Genomic DNA, 27144 nt, shown 5'->3' with positions numbered 1-27144 from the left:
GCAATTTTTGGGATAACATCAATTATTTTTAAATCTATTGGAAACTAAGCATTCAAATAGATGAGACAAGCACATCACTTAAAAACCAAAAACGTCTTAGGTATGTGCTCTCTAGGTTCCATGGCTTGGTTCTGTCAGAGAAGGTCAAATATTCACCTAAAATGTGAGAGGCAGCAGAGAAGAAAGAATCAGATCAGTGCTTGGATTTGCACGTGATTCAGAGATTAACAGAGGGAAGTGAACAGCACAAGGGGAAGAGTGGGCTGGGATTAACCCTCTCCTTTGCTAAGGCACATTGGAAGCAGGCTACGTGAACAGTTAAATATAGACAAAGCTTCTTAGAGGCACTGTAAACCTGTTCAACAGAATGAGACTGCCTGGCTCTTAAGTCAGTTGAAAATAGGGCAAAAGACCTGAACTCCCTTCCAGGCAATCTTGAAAGACAGATGAAAAATCGCACTAGTACTAAATCATGGATATGGCTGGGTGAACTGGGTTTGACTAACCTCGCGATAGATCTGATTTATCTTAGTCAGACACACATCTAAAACAAAAAGACATGGCAGTGCAAGTCAGTTAGCTGTGTTGTTCTACATCTAACCAAACTCCTAAAAGCACTGGAATTTGTTTCCATATAATTGCAGTGGGGGAGGAACAGCTGAAAATTTAAAACGTAATGTCTTAATACTGCATTTCTGTCCCCTGAATTCTCCAGCTACAGTACATGTATCCCTGACTTGACGAGGTCTGAAATTCAAATTCAAGTCTTCTTAAGAGTCTAGGGTTTTGCTTTATTCTGCTTGAGGCACATTATACGTAGGGGAATTATATAAGTTGTGTGAGTTTTGTCCTCGTTGCATATAAACACACACATATATATGGCAAATCAGAACCATCATCCAGAAGACACAATTCCAGCCCAGGAACAGCAGTAACTGTAGAATTTTGAAATTGGATTCTACCCAATGGGGGAGGGAGAAGCATAAGAGTACAAGAAATGTCATTGGATTTCACAACACAATGAACATAATGAAGAAGACACATAAACACAAGGTTAAAGCACATTTCATTCAACTTCAGTCTTCAAGCAGAAGGAGAGGTGACTTGATTTAGCGGACTGAGCAAGGGAATGGAGTCCTGAGAGCTAGTGCCGTCTCTGCCACTGACTCCTTTTTGACCCTGGGCAAGTCACTTAACCTCTTTAGACCAAATTCAGAGGAGCTATGCAAACTGGCTACCCATATTTGGAAGAGGGAGAGAAACGTCTATTTTGCTGGGGTGCTGCAAGACTTAGTTATTTAATGTCTGTACTTTGTTTTGAAAAATTATTGTTGTTTATGGGCTTGACCTTGCGACCCTTGGAGTCAACAGTGCAGCTTCCACAGACTTTAGTATTGCAGGACTGAGCAGGGTAAGCGCTAAGTATCATTAACAATAAACAGAAATCCCCAAGTGTCACTTGGCCCTGCAAGTCCAGAGTGGCGCTTTCCTGAAGGGACTGTCATACAGGACAACATTTTCAAACTTGGAGGTGTGATGGGGCACACCCCCATCCCAATCAGGAAAAGGCTAACGTTGGCCTCTGGGCTGAACCGGTACTGGACAGACACAGCTGCAGAGCCTGCTCCATTTGGAGCAAATGAGCTTAAAAGGGAGCGTGTGTCACAGGAAGGGGTGGCAACCAGGAGAAAAGCTACTGCACACCACAGTCAGCTGACTCTTGTAACAGAGCCGCTGAGAGGAGGACAGCTTGTGAACCTCTGCTGCCCACAAGGACTCATCAGACCACATACAAGCTGTCCGCAGCCTGGCAGGTTTGAAGATAAGCCCTGACCGGGGGCCAAGCCATACCTCATCTTCAGAAACAAGCCAGATCTTTACACACTCTTCTGAAACACATCGAGACTGAGTGCCCCCATCATAAGAAGGATGGGGGGTGAGGAGGTGGGGAGAAGGCGGAATGTATGAAAACGCCCAATGTAACCTAAAAAGAGCCCAGCCTATCACAGAGTGCCTAACACAAGGAACCTACATAAGTGGCTTTCAGGTCCACGGGAGCTGCTGCTGTGCAGCCTAACCATGGAAGTAGGACATGAGGTGGATTTTCAACTGGGCTAAGTGACTTAGGGCACAAGGCCCATTGACTTTCAATAGGATTTGTGCTCAAGTCATTCAGATGCTTCTGAAAATCTCACTCCCAAATTTATGTCCCTATTTTGGGAAATCTTGGGTCATCCACAAAGAAAATCACTGGCCCTGCCTACACTTAGGCGGGACATTTCAAAAGCACCTCAATGACTCTGGAGCACAAGCCCCACCGACAGTCAGTTTCTGTTAGTTTTTGAAACTATAGCTCTGATCCTGCGCTTGTTTTAACACCCAAAACGCCTATAGAAATCAGTAGGATTTGGGGATGCACAAAGGCTGTAGGATCCGGACCCATGTAATAGCTCCTGGAAGACACTGCGGCTGGGAAATACTAAAAGGGTGTGAAAGCTATGTGTAGATGGGACCGCTGGGGCCTGGGAGGCTACAGCAGCACTGGCCACACATTGTTCTGCCCCATACAGAGCTCCCTTAGGCAAACATACAATGCACCAACCATTAGCTACACAAGTCTAATGAGATTCAACACAGTTAACAAAGAGCATACTGAGGAGGCAATGTCACATTTAGATGGCAATAGGAAAGATTCCAACAGTTTGAAGAAGAGAGTAAGCCCCAGGGCAAAGATACAACAGAGCAAAGGAAGGACTGCAGGACAGGGTCAAGGAAAGGAGGGAGTTCAAGATAGGGAAAGAAAGAGAGGAAAACAGATGGCAAGGGGATGAAAACAACTGGGAAGTGGCAAGGAGTTGGAAATGGGGGTAAAATACATAATTAGAAGCAGCAATCATCCCAAACTGGTAAAGCATTTGCACAGGAAAGATGAAAGATAAAAATGCTAACACATGGAATTCAGTTTTTCACACTTGTAGAATAGTATCAGCAATAACATGTTTAACCGTGCTGAGTATTTAAAGCAGTAATGTGCAATTCATACCGCACGCACATAGCCATATGCCTTCAGAAAAAGGTGTTTATGGTTTTATTTCAACATGCAATTTTCTTGGTAGAATGCAGTTTCCAGAGAAAACTCACAGAACAATAGCCAATATCAGAAAGCGTATTAGAAGTGATGCAACATTTGCCAGTTCATATCCAGTCAATCTTTAGTTATAAAGGCTTTTGGCAAACGTTACTATTTACATGGTGCCATCCGCTTGCATGGTGCTGTATGTTAGATAGAGTGTGTAAAACAAAGAACAGATCCATGCCCATGGGAGCTTATTGTCTGCCAGCACAGAAAGTGCAATTCAACATAATGCAAAAACCGCAAATGAACCACAGGATGGAGAGTGTGTGTTACGGCCAGAACGTGCCTGTATGTGTGTGAACATGAGCGTGGTTTTGTATACATATATGCATGTGTGTGTATAGACACATATACTTACAAAGATACACACAGATGTGTATTACAGACATTGGTATACAGATGTGGGTACGTATGTATATACATGTATGAATACAAAGGCATATTATAGGTGCAGCTGGTAGTGTTGCATATACTTAAGACTGCTCAGCACTTCCCATTAGAAGAGCCTGTTTTCAATTTCTTATAATTTTTCAATCTTAAATTGTTCAGGCTGAAATTTTCCATGCTGGGTGTCTGCCTTAGGCTGAATTTTTCTGGAAAGTTTCAGGAAAAAGAGTCCAGCTGTTTCTCAGAATTAGGTGGAGGTTTTGCCATGATAAAAAAAAGTGCTTACCACTATTTCATTCAAAACTTCTACCGGCCCCATGTTTTAGAGCAGGGTCTTGGACTTTGGCAAGGTGGTTGCCCTTGTGCCAGGAATGTACCTTTTGCATCCCTGTGAAAATTCACCCAAATTTGTCCAAGCTACATGTCTCTGAAAAATTGCCATTGGCACATGCTCAGTAGAGACTTCTTAAAGTGTGGCAACTAAATTCTCCAGTGATTCCATCTTCACCGAGCATGCTCCATCCTTGCAGAGTTCCTAAATGCCAAATGTACTGCATACACGCCATCCCCGTAAAGCCACTGAGCATGCTCCAATCTGGCACTCCAGGGGACTGATCAGGACTTTCCTTGCAATTGCTGCTCCTGGCAGCCAGGGGCTGCTGAACTCAGAGGAGAACTGTGCTTTCAATACTCCCCCTGCTGGTTTCCAGGCAGCATGGAGTGGAAGCTACTGGGCTTGAATGCAGAAGGGACAAGAGCTGTATTGAGTTACTTTGTTAGCTCAAATGGCAGATATCTGTGCTGTGGATCTAATGGTTCCAACTCAAATGATGACCCACGTGAGTGTTAATATGATTCCACACAATTATGTTTTTGTTTTTTCAGTATGCTTTTTTAAAAGCTGAGAAAATTACACACAATAAAATTGCATGAAAAGAACATTAAAATAGCAAAGTCAAGAACTCATATGGTATGTATACTCATAAAAGACAGCAGTAGACCTAGTCTAAATTTTCTGATTTTTAAAATTTTTTGAAAAAAAAAAAACAGATAAATTTTGAATTTTTTCATGAAAATATGACACATTTTTGATCAGCGCTAATTATTATTAATTTTTCATTTGGTGCTCATTTGGTTCTGTAGTAGACACAAACATAAAGACTCATATGTATAAGTCTTGGCAGAATCGTGGCCTAAAAGACTGACATAGAGCAGAAAGGATGGACTGGGAAATCTAGAGGAAGGAAATTTTCTTTTTTTAATTATGATCTCACAACATGTGCAACAAGCAGGATCAAATTTTTCTCACTTGGAGCTGCCGGTATTCAGCCCCTCTGAAATCACCCACTTTTATTTAGGTGTGAAAATATGAGATTTAAGTCCTCAATTTGGAAAAGTACTTACTGCTTACTTAAACCCATTCCTAGTCAGGTCAGCACTCAAGCACGTACCTGTTAAGCACGTGCTTAAGTCAATGTGACTTATGCACGTGCTTAAGTGCTGTCCTGAACAAGAATGCTTTCCTAAATTGGCAACTCCACGTCTGAAAATGTTGGTCTGAGTTTTTCAAAGGGGGTTGAGCAAGGACAGCATGGCGGTTTTGTGAACCACAACTCAGAGGTCATTCCATGCATAAGACACAGTATGTATTGGACACATGCTTACCAAGAGATGCATTTTGGCCATCAAAGTTTAGAAGTCTTATTAAATAAAATGCGCCCCCTCCCCCTGGCAGAGCAAGAATATGAAGTTGCTCTTTATTTTAAATTGGCAAAAGATCTTCAGATGCAAGAAGGAAACTGGTTCAGATGAGCCCAGAGGCGCGTAATTCACACTAAAGTAATTGAAAGTCTATGGGTAAGAGGGAAATCAGCCAGAGATATCAATTCCAGTGGGCAACAAATATTTACAGGCAGAGTTTGTCTGGTCTGTTAGATTACTTTCTAAATTAACCAGCAACACATTCAGAGTGCTGCAGTTTATCTTCAGAGATGAGAAAAAGCACTGAAAATATTCCCCTCTCTGCCCCCTCCCCTTTTCACTGCTTCTTAAATGCTTCTTACTGCTGTGCCAAATATTGGCTTAATTATCACAGTGCAGCTATTTCCCTGAGCTGTAATAAAACAGTGAAATATCCAGAGTCCTTGGGAGGTCTCCTTGGTAGTGGGCAGGGTGGGAGTCCAGTGTTCTCAAGTTCATAAGGTATGCACTCTTGGGACTGACATAGTACATTTTACAGACCTCCCTGCGCTGCAACGGCTCCACACAAATGCTCAGACATGCTTTGTCTGGCTTTCATTGTTTCTGCGTCTGTTGAAAAATATCAGACCCCACATCTCAAACGCGCAAACCCGCCCGCTCAGAAAGAGACAGCTTGCAAGCCCAAATGATAAAAACAAAAGAAGCTGCAGCATTCTTATCACGCATTTGCCAGGGCTTTTCTGAACTTCTGCTTTCCAGGACAGGTGATATGGAGGAGTAAAGCTCATCTGGCAACAATCAGCCTGAACTCTGGGTCTGAGCCTGCCCTCCTTACTCACGCTAGAAGTGCTACTGATTTCAGTGATGCAGCAGCTGCAAGCAGCCGTCATAGAGCTAGGCATTTTGTCGTATTTATTGATTTTAATACCCCGGGTCAAAAGTCCTCCGTGACAGTTTCACGCAATCGCAACCCTACATCATCCCCTTTCAAGACTCAAGATTCAGTCGCATCCTAACTTTTAGTTCACAAAAGGTGAACTTCATCCCTGTCTGTGCTCCAACTGAATCCCATGTAAGCTATTTTGGGGGCTAAAGTGGGACTGAAGTAGTGCATAATTCTTTGCACAATGGAGGACTCAACTCAGTGAAATGTTTTATGTTTTATGTCTCCATGTTTTATTTTGTTGCTGTGTAGTTTGGGACAACTTTTAAAATCAATACATGCAGTGAGAAAGGAAGAAAGATATAAAGGAGTTAACACTTCTGAAGTTGTGGGGCTAGATCCTAATTTCACTGAAGCCTGTGGAAAACATATGTATCAATAATTGCTGCTGGGGAGGAAACAGTTAATATTTGTTAATACTGTTTTATTGACAACCTCTTTCCCCTTCCCTGCATCAACTGTATGCTTCCTAGTTGTTATGCTCCTGATTCACAGCTGCCTAACATTCCTGGTCAATTTCATACTGGGGAATTCAAAGGTTGTGATTGGGAGAACATTCAGGATTACACAGATCATATACAAACCCCTTACACTGATAAAAATACTCCTGAAGTCTAGGTCTTAATAAGAACCAGGCATGAAATACTTGCCCCCATTGAAGTCACTGGCAACATTCTCATTGATTTCAAAGGGGCCAGGATTTTACCCCAGCTAGGACCTAACAAGAATCTCTCCTTCCCTCCCCAAACCTTTGTCCAAAAACTCTAATGAACTTTTGAGGCTCAAAATGTTTGCTTTTCATTATTATTTTCAAACACCTCTGGACTTCCACGGTCTGGAAGTGGAAGCTGTGAAACAACATAAGACAGCCATTCCTTGTATGAATGGAGGCAGGAAGTAGGAGGAAATTTTAAAAGAAAGCTGTTCTTGTGAGCTTTGCAGACTCAAAAAGTTCGGCAAAGGTGCTGGTTAAAATCTGTAAACCCCTATGTGGTCTGGCACCCAGTTACTTCCTTGGGCCTCTATCCCTAGGTCCTGCTGTGGGATTCATGAACCACCGTGTTGCTGTCCTGCCAGCCAACAGACTGACTAACCACTGTGTCCCTCTGCATCCGATGAAGTGAGCTGTAGCTCACAAAAGCTTATGCTCAAATAAATTGGTTAGTCTCTAAGGTGCCGCAAGTCCTCCTTTTCTTTTTGCGAATACAGACTAACACGGCTGCTACTCTGAAACGTGTCACTCTTGCTACCAGTGACTGGGGGAGAAGGATCTAATGCAAGTGGCAGCGTTGATCTGGCTTAGCCTACGACTGGGTCTGGTGATCTTCAGGGCAGGGTGTAAGATGAACATTTCTGATCAAGCTTTTCAGTGACCTGCAGACTGTTCTGGTGGCAGGCTCTGCATATTTTAATGAATTTTGGTCATTTTTAGATTAATGTAAAAGACTGAGGCAAAGAGCACCATTAATCAATCAATAAATTAAACTAGCCTCTCTTTGGAGAAGCTTCCAAGCTTCCCCAAACTGAGCCATAGCTTGAAATTTGCCCATTAGTGATTCAAATCTGGTCTAGCATTAATGAGAAGCCTGCTGGAAATGAAGGAGGTTCATTGTGCTCAACTAAAAGCTAGTGACTGTCTGAATGGACTTCTCCATGAGAGAAAATACATAATGAAAAGGATGGCTAGTGGCAGTGATAGCCACTTCAGGCCTAATGATAATTGCAACAGTCGCTGTAATAGACTCCTCAGACATGACCGGTGATGTAACCCTAACCTGGGACTGGTATGTCTGCTTCTCAGACAATGGCGGCCCAGATAACCAGCTTCCAGTTCATCACGGTCAGAGGTCATGTCTGCACTCCCCGGCATAAACTACTGCCTTCTACATGGCATGCCTGTTTGGTGAACCCATGACATTATTTCTTACGGCATGTGTCTCACGCAGTTCCTTTCTGAACAAATAAGGCTGAGAATACAGTACAAGCACACATTTTTAAAGATAGCTATTAGGCCGCTATTAGTCAGACACTGCATTAATTGTTGCATAAAAAGCCTGATCTCATGAGATAAGACTTTTTTCCCCAGTTTTCTGGACTGGATGATTCAGATGACAAGGACTTCAATTTAGCAGAATGTCTGCTCCCTTTCCACATGCCTCAGGCTCTATGGTCTCCAGTGATCTGCACCCAATTTGCATAAGCAAATACCTGACAGGAAGCATCTTTGAGAATATATATTTTTCTCCTCCGCCTGCCCGTCTAGTTTTCTTAAAAGGGAAAAAAATCACAGGAAATAAAAGACGAAGTCTGGGGTTTAGATTATGCACTTTGGTTGACATGGCTGATCCCACCTTAAAACCAGCACACCACTCTTGCTCAGAAATACCTGTTAATTTAGTGTCAGAAGATTAATTATCAACAAATCGCAAAATTAGGGATGGAAGAGGCAGACTAGGTCACCAAACCCACCCTCCACTTGTCAATGCACTGTTCCTCCCTGCAACGTATTTTCCAGGGCTTCACTCGTTATTGGAAACACAATTAGAAAAAGTAGTAAATCATTTATCTCTAGCTTCCTGCAAAGCAAAACCTGGTCTAATTGGAATATTATTGAACTGGTGGGCAGGTAGGACTTAGCAAATGCCATATTTACTACTCTGCTCCCCCCTCTGAATCACCCATCATGTACACTAGGACAACTCCAGGGTTCAACTCCAGTGGATTTAATTGCTGACCACATCTCTTTGAAATGCTCTGAGAGGTGAAACTAGGTTCATGGCTTTTATACCATTGGCTAGGTGTATCTGTGCCTGTGATGCACCTGTTTCAGCCTGGGCACACATGGCTGCATCTTTTAGCTCAGGAGTCCTTAAGAGAGCTATCTTCAACTCTTTTGGGCTCCCTGGGCTGCGTTACCTCTGTCTATAATGGTAAAACACAAGAGGATTCCTAATGCAGGAATTGTACCAGGACCAGACGGCAGAGGAATTTTGTCTGGCAGAACCAGAGCTCAGACCAGAGTTTGAGGCTAAGATGAAGAGCGCTGTTTCGCACAGAATCCCTTATCTGATAGTAAGATTCTCAACATGTAATGTGTGCTGGTGTTAAAGGTCTTCTGCAACACTGGACACACGGGGCACCATGCTGGTAAAAGAAGCTCCCTGAAGCAAAACTCTCCCATCTTTGGCACTACTCTACAGTAGTTTTGTCTGAGGATCCTGTAGGTCAAAGGCTCCTCTGTGCTCAGGTACACTGCCCCCTCCTTACCTGCTGATGTTTTAGGAAGGGCAAGTCTCAGTTCACCTTTTTCCTCTCCTTTTTCACTTCTCAATTTTTCCAAGCAGACCTTTCCTGGGGACAGGCTCTGCAAGTCTGATTTAGCCAGCTCAAACTCTCTAATGGCAACAGCGGGAGATTTCCAGCGCTGCACTGTCTGCTAGTCATGGGTATCTTTGATTGATCACCTGGCATAGTTCTCCATCCGTAATCCTATAATACTCATTCTTCTGTGAAGATAAAGTTCTTACCCTGCAATATTCGTCAATGGGCTTCAGTCTCTTCACAGCTACATCTCGAATATGACTCCTCCGGAACAGGATTTTACCTGCAAAGGGAATACATAAAAAGAGAGGTTTAGGAATATGGGTGGGACTATGGTATAATATGATAGCATGGTCTAGTGCCCCATGCAGAAGACGAGGAGTCAGAAGATTTGGGTTCCACTCTTGGCTCAGCCACAAATTTGCTGCACTGACCTCGGCCAAGGCCAAGTCTACACTACAAACTTACACCAGTATAACAATGTCACTCAGGGGTGTGAAAAATCCACACCCCTGAGTGCCACAGTTATACCGACCTAATCTCAGGTGTAGACAGCGGTATGTCGATGGGAGAGTGTCTTCTGCCTCTTGCAGAGGTGGATTAACTACGCGAATGGGAGAAACTCTTCCGTCAGCGTAGTAGCATCTTCACTAAAGTGCTACAGTGAAAATGCCAAAAATATTACAAATATTCCTTTCTAAGATTCCTCAAAGAGTCACAATTGGTCTCTGCTTCCCCCTTTGCTCCAGGGAAGAAGCAAGCAGCTCCAGCTGTATACCTGGAACGACTTAGTTCCCCCTTTGCAACAGCTCAGCTGCGAGGGCCAGCGCAGTGGGTGAGAGCAGGGCAGCCGTGGCAGATTAACACACGGGCCTACTGGGCCCGGGGCAATTTGGGGGCCCCTGCAGGAAAACCGGAACCTGTGTAGAAGTGCGGGGGGGGCCCACCAGCACTGGAACCATGGCCCTGCCCCGTGAGGCCCCGCCCCCTGGCCAGGCCAGAAGCTAGAACTGGGCCATGGTAAGAACCATCCAGCAAGCCTGGGTTGTTGTGGGGAGCCCTGGACCTTCCACCTGCCCTTGGCTGGGGGCCGAGGAGCAGCCTTATCACTTTATCAGCTCCCCCGCCACGAAGTGCAGCCCCTGCTGTCATTGATCCACACCTGCCCGAGGCTACTATGCCCATTTTAAAAGTGGGGGGCCATGGCCCCTGTGGTTCCCCCAGTTCCAGCATCCCTGGGCCACCAGGGTGTAGGGGGCCAAATGTTCTTTGTGCCCAGGGCCCCAATAAATCTTAATCTGCCTCTGCAAGGTTCCACCCCCTCCCCACTCCTACCCACCTATTCTCTGCCCACAGCAGCTACTCTCCCCTCCCCACAGACTGCAAATGCAGGTAACTCATGCAGAAATCTATAGAGAGCAATCAAACGGTAACTCAACAGGCAAGCGGTACATTCAACTGTATCTTCTATAATCTCAGCCATGACACTGTATTTTTTTTTCTTTTTAAGTGAAAAAAAAAAAAACAATCCTGATGTTTTTAGTGGATGAAATTTCTGCAAGCAAGTGAAGCTTAAATAAATTGCTGGGTTTTGTGTTAAACTGATAAAACCAGAATTTATCGAGATGCTCTAGGAAAATGAGTTTCCCACAGAAAAAGATGTCATGGAGTTGGTATTTTTTGGCTTGAAAGGAATATATTTTCACATCCTTTTTTGGTGTTTTTCTTCCTTTTTTCTCTCATGTTGAATTTTTTTTTAAACACATTGAAACAAGAATAAATTATACATTCTTGTGGTAGAACGTATTTAGTCCATCAAGCTTCCATGTCAGACATAAACTGGTCTTTTCACCAACCTCTGCTGCAAACTTATTCCCACTGGACAATGGAGAAATGAAGGACAGTGGTTCACAGATGATAGGATAGGCAAAATGAGGAGGAAAGGGAATCTGAGCCAAAACCTAAATTCCAGAATTTCCTTTGGCCAAGCTTATAGCAGCTGAGAAGTTGAACAGGACCATGCACCTTAACAGCTGGGAGGAGCTAAAATCCATCAGGACGCTCCCATTTTTTCCCTGTTTCCTCCCAAACTATCAGTCTCAAAGACCTTAACAGCATGGTTAGTTTCGTTCTAGCCAAGGAAAAGTGGATACATCACCCCCCAGGAACTAAAAACACGTGGTTCTCATTAATCTTGACACATCTTGCAGGGAAAATTTGTTCTTAATAATGTAGATGTCCACCCCATGAGATTCTGCTGTTCTAGAATGACACCGGGGCACAACTTTCTGATGCATTGCCATGCTGTAACAAGGCCCAAGGGACACTGGAGAATCTTCACTCATCCTGAAAGCTAACGTTGTCAATGCTAAGTCATTTAGCAAAATAATTGTTCTGCTGGCATGTGGGGTCCTAAGTTGTGTCCTTTGCCCTGTCACTGACTTGCTGTGTGACACCAAGCAAATCACAACCTTATTGTTTCAGTTTTCCCATCTGTAAAATGGGAACAACAACATGTATTTGCGAGACTTTGTTATTATAAAACCCTCCATGAGGCTCAAATGAAAGGTGCCAGAGGATGCAATTATTATACCTCCTTTTTTTAAAAAAAACTAATAATGGAGAATAAAATAGCTCCTTTCTCAGCATTATAAAAGCGTTGGTGTGGGCAAACTTTTCATTTCTTTGTGAATTTTATAAATGTGCTGTAAAGAGTAAGCAAAGCTCCAGCTTTCCTGTTTTCAGTCCAAGCCACAAACTGAAAGCCAGACTGGTGACCATATAAAAACATAAAGGAACCAAAGACTTAAACACATTAAAGATCTCTTGTAAATGTAATTCAGCTTTGCTAAAAGAGTTTACAGGGACGCCCGGTCACTGCCAACATCTTCAAAGTAATGTAATAAATGAAAGACTGGAGCATAAGGAACAAGATAAATATAATAAGGAAGGTTATATTAAACACAGAGTACAAAAAAGACCCCCAAGATATGATGAGTCTTAATTCATTCCTTAAATGGAGATGGAAAACGTCAAGATGATCACAGTGCTAATATGAAACAAACCCCAGAAGGTGCTTTAATTTTTTCTCCCAGGTTCTCTCTATGCAGAAAGTGCCATTAGAAAACACCAATATTAGTAGTTAGCAAAGGTTAGAACTCAGTTATAGGCCTGCCTTCCTGGTTACCCAGTACCAAGAGAGTATGAGGATAGGAATATTGGGTTATGGAGCATTCTGAATGATACTAGCATCACGGAGGGCTATGCCGGGCCTTTCAGTACAGCAGCCATGCTAGGGAAGGGAGCAGAAGAGACAGGGATCTCAGCAAGATTGACCAACCACTCAGACCCCGAGTTCAGAGGTGTGAAGTGACTGAGAATGTGGGCTCCTAACCCCAAAGATCTTGGGAATCCTTGGGGAAAGGGAGGCCCAGCTCTGAGGGTGCAGAGGCATCTCTAGGGAGATACATCTTCTGCAGGTGCCTTGCCGGCCCCTCGCCGGGCCCCTCTTCTTCAGGTAGAATGCTCCTGCCTGCAGAAGCCATGCTGCTACCTGAGAATCCCTCTAGGACTGAGCAGTAGCAGCTGTGAGAAGATAGGGCATTTCCAGTGAGAGTTAATGGTGTTTTCCCTGTTCTTCTCCCCTTGCACCTCGACCCTCATTCCCAAGATCCTGGGGACCCATGAGGTCAGGGAAGGGGGGAGAATGATGCAGCACAGCTGGAACCTTCCCCCTTCTATGCACCCCAAGAGCACGTACAGTGGATCTATGCTCACACAACCAGTGGGGATGCTCTGGCCCTAAGACCAGTATGGACAGTCTAATGAAGAGGCTTGACTCATGTGACAATTCTGGTAATCCAGTTATCACATGGACAAATAAGCAAGAAACAAAAAGGTGAGCAATTGGGCCAGGCAAAGCCCTAGGAGGTTGGTGAGTCCCAAGGCAGGACTGAGGGCCATGGATAAGCCTCTAGCAAACTGCCAGGGGCATGAGGCGACTTTTGTTAGGAGATGGTAGACAGAGGGGTTTGGTCATATGCAAATCACTTATTTTTTGGTAGTTTTCAGCATCAGTAAATAAAGCCTCGGCTTAAATGCGAGTACATATGGTATATATTTCCTCTCAATGAGAAACAGAATTTTACTGCAGCTCTTCTAAATCTGTCCACAGGAATCACACCCCCATTTTACAGAATGCTAAACAGCTTCTGACTCTTACTACAGCCCTGCTAGGTAGTGAATGATAAGCCTGTCTCCGTCTCACATGGTAGCTTAGAAGCTGACTGCTCTGTACTGGGCAAGTATTTCATTCACAGATGTCCCAGACTTGGACAGGACCATGGAAGATCTGGAAGATGCATTAAAATTGACTCCTAGGATTGGGACGATGGGGAAACCGTGGGGGGATATGTCATTTGCAGGCCCCATACAGCTGCGGCAGTTCAGTATTATGCCTGGGTTACTTGGTGCAGACATTTCAGTGAAGAAACAGAGTCCTCAGAATGGTCTGGCGCATTTCAAAGTGTCTGAAAGGGGAAATGTAAGGTTTGCGTTCGAATTTCTGAGCATTTGTTGTTATCATCATGAAAGAAACAACATGGATGTCACCTCCTTGGGGGTGTGATATGTAATGAGTTCTTGATTTTAAAGACACCACACAACCACACACACCCTAGGAAATTACATCAACACACACTATGTTAAAGGAAGATTATTTAGGTGGTAAAGTCAAGCACTCAAAAGTTAAGAAATCCCAGGTTATGGTTGCACATGTAACCTTGAGTATTCTCCTCCTGGGCATGTGTAGTCTTTAATTACATGACCACATACTGTTTTTTTCCACAGGACCCCTGCCCTATTCGGTGCACCACATTGATGTTCAAGGAGACACAAGAAAAGCTTGCATTTCCTGACTTGTATAACCTTAATAATGTTCTTTTAATACAGTTTTTGCCCTGTGTAACATTGTACTTTGGGTATCGTGGACTTTCATACATGCCATGTAAATCACTGGCAGATGGCGGACCAGAAACAGACAGGGTAGGGTCCCGAGGCATTCATAGGAGTCCCATATGGCCCTGCTCTGATTGGTAATACAACAGTACTAAAGTAAATGGCAGCAATACTAAAGAAAGGCCAACATGATGTATACAAAGTTGTATACCCCAGGAGTATATGGTTCATCTGCTTATCACACTGGACCAGTCCACATTAGGATGAGATTTAATGTTCCATTTACTGGTTCCCATAGCCGCAAAGTTAAACACTTCGGGCCCAGATCCAGCCATTAGTAGTACTGTGGAGACTAGCATGGAGAGGGAATCCACAGTATATCAAAACCAGAAAGGCAGGGCTGAGCGAGAGAGGAAGCGTTTCAGCCCAAAACAACTTACAAGGGGTGCTGAAAAATTTAAACAGACATTGCTGTTTAAATAGGAAATGTGCAGTATGCAGCCCCTGCTATTGCAATGAATCCCACCCCGCTAGCATGCTGTCACACCACAACTGCAACAAAAAAAGATGCAAAATGCCTGCAGATTTTCACATACCTCCAAGAGAAAAGTGTTTTCAATCACTTTTTCCCCTGGGAGATAAATATAAATCCACAATCTATCTGATGCCACCAACCCACGCTATATAGTTTTATACTGTGTAGGGCTTACAGAGTTTGACTTTCCTTTTATGTTATTGAAGGTACTTTTGCCACAACTTTTGATGATAGATCTAAGGACACTGATTGTTCCATACAAGGAACTTTTTCTTGATGGCACCTTCACAAGGGAGAGAGTAGTTAGGCCCAGCGCACTATATATCGAACACAAAGGAAATTAGTGCTTTTATTCTGTGTTGTGTGTGTCACGTTTTAGCCCAAGCAGAGCCACAAAACTTCAGAGAATCTTATATGAAACTTACCATACAATAAATATATATCCTAAGCAGCTAGTGTGATATTTAGGGGTATGTTAAAATAATGTAATATTTCATGATTTATGCTTAAAATAACTTGGGCTGCAGCCAACTTCAGAATCTGCAGCTGTGGAGGTCAAGTCTGTTGCTGCCTCCTAAAAGCGTGCAATCCACCTTGCTTTTGTTCTCTCTCTCTCTCGCACACACACACACGCATGCACTGTTGGTCCTTTCTTTCTTTTACCTCTGGGAGGAGTTGGGAGATAAAATGTATCACTATGATGCATTCAATCTAAGGTCATCTTCTCAGAGTGAATTCATTCAATATGGTATATCCACTTCTCTTCTCAGTTACAGTGCAGCAGTGGAAATGAGACAAAAATGTGGCCCTAACATTGCCACAGCATCTCCTCCTTAGCTTCACAGCTTCCCCCATGGTAACTGAAACCTTCTTTGGGACGAACGTGTTTTATTTTTATGAAGGCTCTTATTCCATCTATATCTGTTTTCATTATGTTTATGCACTGAAGAAACACAGACGTGCAACTGGTTTTGAGACACAAACTTCCTTTACACCCCCTCACCCTTTTCAAACCATGACATTCCCCCTAAAGCCCTGCAGGCAAACACTCAAGCATCTGTTCCCAACTGGCCATTAAGTAAACAGAGCGTTTGAACCCACAATGGCATCCTTGAGATGAAAAAGACACAAAGGAGCTAACGTTTTGGGGGCAGAAGAGTGATTTCACGCTTCTCAAGGAAGCACATGCTATTACCAGTGAGATGCATAGAGGGAGGCAGCCACTAATCTTGCAATTCAGATACAGCATCGTCTCACTTTTACATGAGACATCCTGGCCTCAGTGGATTTCATTGATGACTTCCTGGAGTTGGGGTCCCAACAGGGACAGCATTCACTCCTGACAAAGAAAGGAGGGAAGGAAGTTTCACATATGTCCCTCTGGTGGAAGGGGGGGAGGGGGAGGAGAGTGGAGACAGTAGGAACATCTCATGGAGTCAGAGTTTTTGCCTGAGCTCAGCTGTCAAAACTGCTGCAGCTGATAAGTGCTTTCAACAGTCAGTGGGAATTACTAATGAGGGTGACAGAGGGCTATGAAGACAGTTTGGGCAGCCAAAAAACCAGCGTCAACACAGCACAAACACTAATAATCCTAGAGCTAGATAGAGCACGTCAGAATCAGTCTGTCTGTGCACGTGGGTCCTGCACGCAAGCTGCAACGTCAAAGCAAATCATCGAGAAGTACTAAATAAAGCATGGGAAACACAGAGTGTAAGTTGATTATAAAAAAACATGCCCCATAGAGAAACCTTCCTCTGCTAAAAGGGAATATCTTCTCCAATGGAGAGCCAGAGAAAGCAGGGAAGCATGGCTGAGTGATCTGAGTGCAGGACTGAGGGCAAGGAACTCCAGAGCTCCAAGTTCTACTCTCACTCTGACCCCACTTTGTGCGGTAGACAGGGCCAGTTACTTAGCCTCTCTGCATATCAGGCTCAGCTCTACATGGTTTAGTTATTATTTGTATGGCGCTTTGTAATGGTTAGCCGCTCATTATTCATTTTAGAATTTATCTAACTGGCATCACCCAAAGAACAACACATTTCTGGAAACTCTCTAAAGTCATGACTCCAGCTACAACTCTTTGCCATCCCTCCAAGCAATAGCCTATCCATATCAGGAACAGTGGTGAAGACAAATAACACAGAGCACAAATCAGACCGGTGTGTGGTATAAAGCTCCCCTTGGCACTCCGCTGCTGCAGGGCTGCTCCCTGCATGCTGGCCCCTACACTAACTCCACATCACCAGAGAACCATCCTTTCGCTAGGGTGATCCTCCTGGGCTGGTTCCGCAGCTTCACTGCCAGGATATGCTGCAGTGGAGGACAGCATCCACTCCACGCCAGAGGAGCTCAACTTTCACATGGTCACAAGTCCCCAAATTCCTTCAAGAGAGCTGAAGCAGCTCATCACACAAGGGAGCCCAAAGGATGCAGAAATGTTCACTTTCTTAGAGCCGACGGTAACATGACTGGAGTTTTCTTTTGTCGTGTTCTTTTTTGCTCATGTGGGGGCCTGGGCAATTCTATGCTCTGCTCAACGCCAGGAACATCATCTCTTCCTCATTCTCCCTCACACATAAACACGCATGCACACACGCAAGCTTTTCTTAAGAGGCTCCAGGGACATCTGCCCTATCGCAAATAAACTACCTTAAAGACAAAGGAAAACTACTTTCAAGACAAGGCTGCTAGGCATAAGGTCATTCGCACCATGAGGGGAAAGGGAAGGCAAGTTGGGCAATTTCAGGCCTTAATGAAATCTCTTTCTGGCATGTGCTTCTCGCCTAAGATGAGGCTAGAAAGGTGCACGTTGCGTTGTAGCCAGTGCCTCGTCTGACATTCTCTAAAACAATCCATTTCCAAACATCAAGGCATGGTAGACAAACGTGGAAATCACTGGGGTTTAAAACCCAGTCACGCTGGCAAGATCTAATCATCAATACCACAAGGGAAAATGTCTTTGAATGTGCCCTACCACATGCTGAAACAACCAGCTTCTCTCCTTTGTCAGGTCATATGAAAGTCCTGCTTTCATCAGTACACCATGGTTCCTATTACACAATCAGTATTTGCCAACAGGTACCACAATAGTGGCATCTGAGATACTGCAGCTTTTCCTCTACTGAGGACAGGAAATGCCCACAGTGTGGTTCCTCATAGTAAGTGCTGACTTTCTAATGAGGACCAGAACACTCATCAATTGTCTTCAAAGCTTCTGTTAGGCACAGTGAGCTCTTTGTCATTATGCTGCATCTAACTATGAACCAAGTTCCATCACGCTCAGCTGGGGCTTGATCCAAAGCCCACTTAAGTCAATCGAAGCCTTTCCATTGACTTGATGGCATGTCCTCGATGAGTCCAAGCTGCATTTGTTGAAGTGCAGACCCAGTGGCCTGACAGGACCAGACCTATACAAATATTATCATTGGATAGGGTGTTCTTCCCACTGCCTGTGTGTCTCATCCCCTTCAGATTTACCATCAACAGTGAAGTTAGTCTGACACCCACAAGTCAGAGACACTACCTCATAGTCAATGGGCCAGTGCCAACAAGGCTGTGAAAGAGTCTTTGAGCAATGTCCACTGAGGTTGATGGCCCCTGTGGCAAGGTCACTCAGTGGAGACTGGTTTGGTTAACAGCATCTTTTCCAGTGTAGTTTGGCAATGGTACATGCATAGTAAAATTCTGGCCACATCCTTTGGCAGGATTGGCAATAATGCGGCTAAAGAGACTCCACCCTAGAGTTGGTGGAGCACAGGAGGTGTGAATGATAATATTTCCACTCCCAAGGCATAAATCTTAAAGTACTTAACTAACACAGTTCAGCCTCACAACAACCCAATGCTCGAGGTAAATATTCTTAAAGATGTATTACAGGTGGGAACTGAGGGGCAGGAACGTGAAGTAACTTTGTAAGGTTACTTAGAACCCAGGATTCTCAACACCAGTCCTTCACTCTACCCCTAGACCACAGGGCCTGCCTGAAGGAGAAAGAAACACTGTGCAGATCTACCTTACCTTGGCATTCAGTTTATGAAGAAAAGACCCTTCTTTTTAGTAATAGTTTTACTCTAATCAAAAGCAAGCTCTCCGATTTTTGCCATAAATTAGGTTGGATCATCCTCTAGGGAAGAGCAAAATTAGGTCATCTGTGAGGCACACATGCGAAGATCAATCCAATTCAGCAGCAATGTTGGCAGCAATGTAGCTCCTCAGCGCAGTTATGGTATTTGGGAGGCGGCAATTACAGCATGAATTTAAACAAACAAACAACTGGGTGGCAAGCATAACTGGGCGACTGTGCTCGTCAAGCCCTGGGAATCAATAAAAAGCGAGGAGTTCAGCAAAACATCTGAGCTGTGCAAATATCCATACAAAGCCGTGTCCAGAAATGTAAATGCCATGCGTTTTATGAAACAGAGGTCTCTATTTTATCTTTTAAAGGAAAGTGCTGTCCCCAGAGCGTCTTCCACATTCAGCCTCTGATCATGGCCAAGCCTGAGTTTCAGTGCAACTAGAAAGATATGTTAGCAAACTATTAACCAGTTCACCTACTACTGCCGACTAAGCCCTGGTCTACACTATGGCGTTAGGTCGAATTTAGCCGCGTTAGGTCGATTTTAAAATGAATGTGTCCACACAACCAACCCCGTTCCGTCGACTTAAAGAGCTCTTAAAATCGACCTCTGTACTCCTCCCCGGCGAGGGGAGTAGTGCTAAAATCAACCTTCCTGGGTCGAATTTGGGGTAGTGTGGACACAAATTGACGGTATTGGCCTCCGGGAGCTATTCCAGAGTGCTCCATTGTGACCGTTCTGGACCGCACTTTGAACTCCGATGCACTAGCCAGGTACACAGGAAAAGCCCCGGGAACTTCTGAATTTCATTTCCTGTTTGGTCAGTGTGGCGAACTCAGCAGCACAGGTGACCATGCAGTCCCCACAGAATCGCAAACGAGCTCCAGCATGGACCAAAAGGGAGACACTGGATCTGATCGCTGTACAGGGAGAAGCATCTGTGCAGGCACAACTCCAATCAAAAAGAAGAAATGCAAATATATTTGCCAAAATCTCACAGGGCATGTTGGAGAGAGGCTACAACAGGGGACATACAGCAGTGCCACATGAAAGTTAAGGAGCTGAGGCAAGCCTACCAAAAGACAAAGGAGGCAAACGGTTGCTCTGGGTCAGAGCCCCACACATGCCGCTTCTATGATCAGCTGCATGCCACTCCAGGAGAGGACCCTACCATTACCACTGTCCATGGACACCTGCAAGGGGGGAGTCTCATGCAAGAGGGAGGAGGATTTTGTGGATGAGGAAGAGGAGGAGGAGGAGAATGCGCAGCAAGCAAGCGGTGAATCCGTTCTCCCCGACAGCCAGGACTCATTCGTTCTCCCCGACAGCCAGGGATCCATTCGCGGCCAGTACAGCTACTGGAAAAGTCTGTTCACATGTCTGGGGATGGAGCGTGAATCCTCCAGACATCTCCATGAAGCTCTCCTGGAGGTACTCTGAAAGTATTCTGGAATCACTGCAACACAAAGCATGGCAGCGAATGGTCCTGGGTTTTGGTCACGTTCAAGCAACATTTGGTCTTATATCTTTCTGTGTTAGCCTCGGGAGAGTGATATCATTCATGGTCACCTGGTTGAAATAGGGGAATTTTTGTAAGGGAACAGTAAAAGGACCCCGTTCATGCTGAGCTGTTTGCGCTTGGCTAAAAGGGATCATCCCGGAGAAAAGCCATGTGGTGGGGTGAGGGGAGGTGTGTGCTGTACATCCACCCAAAAACCGCAACCCCTCCTTTTAAATGTGAAACCCAACCCATTGCTTGCTATGGGAAAGGATGGCGCCACAGTTTGAAACCATTCCCACATGTTATGCATAAGAAGCCAACCTCGCATACCCTTTGCCTTACCATGGCTGCATGGAAACCGAATTCTGTTGCCCAGCCGTGTGCGATGTGTCACCATACCAGCAGGCGCTCAATATAAAAGGCAAAATGCGACCTTGTACCTAAAGCACATATGCTGTCTGCTGTGAATTGCTTGATTCACTGTGAAAGAGTCTTCCTTTTGTTCTTAGAAAGGTATCATCTTAAATTTTACTCTCCCTTTTTATCTCCCCCCAGGTGCAAATGTTTCTAAGCTCCCCCTATCTTCTCCATCCCTGAGGTTATTGCAGATTAGAAGGCGAAAAAAACGCACTCGTGATGACATGTTTTCCGAGCGCATGCAGTCCTCCCGCACTGATAGGGCACAGCTGAATGCATGGAGGCATTCAGTGTTAGAGACTATGAAAGCATTAAGTGAGCGTGAAGAGCAGAGGCAGGAACGCAAAGAGCGGAGGCAGGAGGCAATCCTAAGGCTAATGGGGGAGCAAACGGATATGATGAAGCATCTGGTGCAGCTGCAGGAAAGCCAACAAGAGCACAGACCCCCACTGCATCCATTGTACAACCATCTGACCTCCTTGCCAAGTTCCATATCCTCCTCACCCAGATGCCCAAGAACGTGGGGTGGGGGGGGAGGCTCCAGGCACTCAGCCACTCCACTCCAGAGGATGGCCCAAGCAACAGAAGGCTGTCATTCAAACAGTTTGATTTGTAGTGTGGCTACAATAAGCAATGTGGCCTTGTCCTTCCCTCCTCCCCCACCCCACCCCACCCAGGCTACCTTGTCAGTTATCTCCCTTTTTTTTTAATTAATAAAGAAAGAATACATGGTTTCAAAATGTTGCCGGCACCCAGTGCCGAAAGGCAAAACAACAGCAGGGGTTCGTTACCCGGTGTGCTTCACTCAATAATCACAACGGGGTGGAGAAGCAGAAAAGTTTATTTGCAGCTGCAAACAAGGTACAGGGAGAATAGAATCTCAAATCCTGCACACCAGAGCAGGTCATTACACACACTTTTATATTTTTTAATGTTACTGCACTACACATCAGCCAATTAAAACTTTGCACAAATACTCTGCCTTTTTTATATGGGTTACAACAATGTTTATTTTTTGCAACCTCTAACAAGCATTTCTAGCAACTTAAACAACCAGCACATTTTGTCTGGCCTTGTAACTATCTCCTATTATCTTTAACTTGGCGTCAGCAAACCTTACACTATAAGGCATTATCTGCGGCTGCAACATTGTTTTAAGAGCAAAAAAAGCTTACTCAAACCAGCCAGGCCTGAATTCTATTAAGGGCGGTTGAGAAGAAGCCCTTAGGCCTTCAGCAGGGAGAACGATGTTTCGACCTTTATTTCAAAGGGGGGAGGGTGGTTGGCTTACAGGGAATTAAAATCAACAAAGGGGGCGGGTTTGCATCAAGGAGAAATACACACAACTGTCACACCGAAGCCTGGCCAGTCAAGAAACTGGTTGTCAAAGCCTCTCTGATGTGCAGCGTGCCTTGCTGTGCTCTTCTAATTGCCCTGGTGTCTGGCTGCTCAAAATCGGATGCCAGGCAATTTGCCTCAACCTCCCACCCCACCATAAATGTCTCCCCCTTACTCTCACAGATATTATGGAGCACACAGCAAGCAGCAATAACAGTGGGAATGTTTGTTGCGCTGAGGTCTGACCTAGTCAGCAGACAGCACCAGTGAGCTTTTAAACGTCCAAAGGCACATTCTACCACCATTCTGCACTTGCACAGGCTGCCTGTGTACGGCTTCATGAGCCATGGGAGCAAGGGGTAGGCTGGGTCCCCAAGGATAGCTATTAGCATTTTAACATCCCCAACAGCAATTTTCTGGTCTGGGAAGTACGTCCCTTCTTGCAGCTGCTTGAACAGGGACTTACAGGGACAAACCATCCCGATGAGTCGAAAGAATAGTAAATATGGCAGGCGACCAGCTTGGCTTAACGGTGAAATCCTAGCGGATCTTAAACATAAAAAAGAAGCTTACAAGAAGTGGAAGGTTGGACATATGACCAGGGATGAGTATAAAAATATTCTCGGGCATGTAGGAATGAAATCAGGAGGGCCAAATCGCACCTGGAGCTGCAGCTAGCAAGAGATGTCAAGAGTAACAAGAAGGGTTTCTTCAGGTATGTTGGCAACAAGAAGAAAGCCAAGGAAAGTGTGGGCCCCTTACTGAATGAGGGAGGCAACCTAGTGACAGAGGATGTGGAAAAAGCTAATGTACTCAATGCTTTTTTTGCCTCTGTCTTCACGAACAAGGTCAGCTCCCAGACTGCTGCGCTGGGCATCACAGCATGGGGAGTAGATGGCCAGCCCTCAGTGGAGAAAGAGGTGGTTAGGGACTATTTAGAAAAGCTGGACGTGCACAAGTCCATGGGGCTGGACGAGTTGCATCCGAGAGTGCTAAAGGAATTGGCGGCTGTGATTGCAGAGCCATTGGCCATCATCTTTGAAAACTCGTGGCGAACGGGGGAAGTCCCAGATGACTGGAAAAAGGCTAATGTAGTGCCAATCTTTAAAAAAGGGAAGAAGGAGGATCCTGGGAACTACAGGCCAGTCAGCCTCACCTCAGTCCCCGGAAAAATCATGGAGCAGGTCCTCAAAGAATCAATTCTGAAGCACTTACATGAGAGGAAAGTGATCAGGAACAGTCAGCATGGATTCACCAAGGGAAGGTCATGCCTGACTAATCTAATCGCCTTCTATGATGAGATTACTGGTTCTGTGGATGAAGGGAAAGCAGTGGATGTATTGTTTCTTGACTTTAGCAAAGCTTTTGACACGGTCTCCCACAGTATTCTTGTCAGCAAGTTAAAGAAGTATGGGCTGGATGAATGGACTATAAGGTGGGTAGAAAGTTGGCTAGATTGTCGGGCTCAACGGGTAGTGATCAATGGCTCCATGTCTAGTTGGCAGCCGGTGTCAAGTGGAGTGCCCCAGGGGTCGGTCCTGGGGCCGGTTTTGTTCAATATCTTCATAAATGATCTGGAGGATGGTGTGGATTGCACCCTCAGCAAATTTGCGGATGATACTAAACTAGGAGGAGTGGTAGATACGCTGGAGGGCAGGGATAGGATACAAAGGGACCTAGACAAATTGGAGGATTGGGCCAAAAGAAATCTGATGAGGTTCAGTAAGGATAAGTGCAGGGTCCTGCACTTAGGACGGAAGAACCCAATACAGACTAGGGACCGAATGGCTAGGCAGCAGTTCTGCGGAAAAGGACCTAGGGGTGACAGTGGACAAGAAGCTGGATATGAGTCAACAGTGTGCCCTTGTTGCCAAGAAGGCCAATGGCATTTTGGGATGTATAAGTAGGGGCATAGCGAGCAGATCGAGGGACGTGATCGTTCCCCTCTATTCGACATTGGTGAGGCCTCATCTGGAGTACTGTGTCCAGTTTTGGGCCCCACACTACAAGAAGGATGTGAATAAATTGGAGAGAGTCCAGCGAAGGGCAACAAAAATGATTAGGGGTCTGGAACACATGACTTATGAGGAGAGGCTGAGGGAACTGGGATTGTTTAGTCTGCAGAAGAGAAGAATGAGGGGGGATTTGATAGCTACTTTCAACTACCTGAGAGGTGGTTCCAGAGAGGATGGTTCTAGACTATTCTCAATGGTAGAAGAGGACAGGACAAGGAGTAATGGTCTCAAGTTGCAGTGGGGGAGGTTTAGTTTGGATATTAGGAAAAACTTTTTCACCAAGAGGGTGGTGAAACACTGGAATGTGTTACCTAGGGAGGTGGTAGAATCTCCTTCCTTAGAAGTTTTTAAGGTCAGGCTTGACAAAGCCCTGGCTGGGATGATTTAATTGGGGATTAGTCCTGCTTTGAGCAGGGGGTTGGACTAAATGACCTCCTGAGGTCCCTTCCAACCCTGATATTCTATGATTCTATGAACAGCCCGGAGTTCCTAAAAATGCAAGCATCATGCACCTTTCCGGCTATCCCACATTGATGCCGGTGAAATGTCCCTTGTGATCCACCAGTGCTTGCAGCACCATTGAGAAGTACCCCTTGCGGTTTACGTACTGGTTGGCAAGGTGGTCCAGTGCCAAGGTAGGGATATGCGTTCCGTCTATCGCCCCACCACAGTTAGGGAATCCCATTGCAGCAAAGTCATCCACTATGACCTGCACATTTCCCAGAGTCACTACCCTTGATAACAGAACATCAATGATTGCATTGGCTACTTGGATCACAGCAGCCCCCACAGTAGATTTGCCCACTCCAAATTGATTCCCAACTGACCGGTAGCAGTCAGGAGCAGCAAGCTTCCACAGGGCTATCGCCACTCACTTCTCAACTGTCAGGGCAGCTCTCATCTTGGTATTCCTGCTCTTCAGGGCGGGGGGAAAACAACTCACAGAGTTCCAGGAAAGTGGCCTTACGCATGCGAAAGTTTCGCAGCCACTGTGAATCATCCCATACCTGCAACACTATGCAACAACCTGCAACACTATGCACAACCAGTCTGAGCTTGTTTGCCAGGCCCAGAATCAGCGTTCCACTGTATCAACCAGCCCCACTGCCACCATTATGTCCCAATTGCCACAGCCTGTGCTTTCAGGAATGTCTGTGTCCATGTCCTCATCAAAATCGTCCTCGTGCTGGCATCTCTTAGCCTGGTACTGCATATACTCCGGATAATGCGCAAGGTGTTTACAATGCTCACAACAGCAGCGGTGAGCTGAACGGGTTCCATGCTTGCCGTCGTATGGCGTCTGCAGGAGAGCAGAGTTGCAGCGGAAGCGGTGGAGGACGACGGATGCCACGAGAACAGATATTTATACAGAACGACAAGAGGACCTGCAAGGTGGATTCATGGCACCAGGAGAGCAGATTTGCAGCGGAAGCGATGGATGATGACGGTTAGCAGTCGTACCGTACCGTCTGCTGACAGCAGCACCCAGGACACAACAGCAGCGATGACAGTGAGCTGAGCTGAGTGGGCTCCATGCTTGCCGTGGTATGGCGTTTGCACGGAAAAAAGGCATGAAACAATTGTCTGCTGTTGCTTTCATGGAGGGAGGGGCGACTGACGGCATGTACCCAAAACCACCCGGGACAATGTTTTTGCCCCATCAGGCACTGGGAGCTTAACCCAGAATTCCAATGGGCGGCGGAGACTGCAGGAACTGTGGGATAGCTACCCACAGCGCACTATTCCATAAGTCGATGCTAGCCACGGGAGTGAGGACGCACTCCGCCGACTTAATGTGCTTAGTGTGGACATACGCAATCGACTGTATAAAATCGATTTCTAAAACTCGACTTCTATAAAACCGACCTAATTTCACAGTGTACACATACCCTAAGACGAAATCTGGGGCATTTCTGGAACAACGCACTTTGTGTCTATGTTACTGCCTCTGATGCCGCGGTCTGCTTGTGATCAGTTTAAAATCTCAGTCAAACTGCACCATTCCTAATTTAGGGTGGCCAGATGTCTGGACGAATAACATGCCTCATATGCATGGGACTTCATACATAAAAAAGGCAGCTCTCTTAGGGGTTGATCCTGTGTCCATTGAGATGAATAGCAAAGCTGTTATTGACCTCAATAGTGCAGGATCAAGCACCCAATGCTTGGAGCTTGGGCAGCAACTTCCTGTGTGCCTGGACAGTGCCCTGCCCACTGTGGGTGCTAGTGGGATACAAATAATGATACAGGAATAATCGCTAAGAATATTGCCTGTGGCTGAGGGAAGGTGGGAGGGTGTGTGGGAACTCAGCGCAGGTGGATGTTGCGTGTGGATTTTTACTGGGTGCATGTGGGAGGATATGACAGCTGGACTGGTGTGGAATCGAGGGTGGGTTGTCACTGCACTGGGGGTTCAGGCAGAGCCCATCAATGTGGGGCAAGCCTGTGAAAAATCACCGCCGTCCCCTTCCCCACCATTAATCTAAATGCATTTTATTCTTTTATTAGTCAACAGTTCTATTAACAGTTCTGCCAAGGCACCAGGGAACTATCTGAGCCCTAAATTGACTATCCACTCGATCTAGGTTTTCATAACATACCTTCCATTGCTGTATCTGATCATGGTACTTAATGGGATGCCACAACCAGTACCAATAAAATCCTCCTAATCACTCCTAAAATAACTCTTCCGTAAAATGTGTGGCCTATACAGAATCCATGACGGATGGGTGCAGTATAAAGATTTCATAGGTACATATTTGGGATGATCAGCGTAACTCACTCATGGCTTCTTCATGCATGAAGTAGCACAAACATC

At 45.3% G+C, this 27144-nt stretch overlaps 1 protein-coding gene across 4 annotated transcripts in view; it reads right to left on the bottom strand.

Annotated features, from left to right (window-relative positions):
• SH3PXD2A (SH3 and PX domains 2A) overlaps window positions 1–27144 on the bottom strand; it is a 388309-nt gene that overhangs the window by 211664 nt on the left and 149501 nt on the right. For all 4 annotated transcript variants that reach the window (XM_043551930.1, XM_043551931.1, XM_043551932.1 and 1 more), the window contains one exon: window positions 9695–9771. In XM_043551930.1, the coding sequence (XP_043407865.1) occupies window positions 9695–9771 (77 nt within the window). The remainder of the gene's footprint in view (window positions 1–9694; window positions 9772–27144) is intronic.

The sequence above is a fragment of the Chelonia mydas genome, chromosome 7 (genome assembly GCF_015237465.2).
Source record: "Chelonia mydas isolate rCheMyd1 chromosome 7, rCheMyd1.pri.v2, whole genome shotgun sequence".
NCBI lineage: Eukaryota > Metazoa > Chordata > Testudines > Cheloniidae > Chelonia > Chelonia mydas.
The sequence above is the reverse complement of the archived record's forward strand: the minus strand, read 5'-3'. Positions and strand labels throughout refer to the sequence as shown.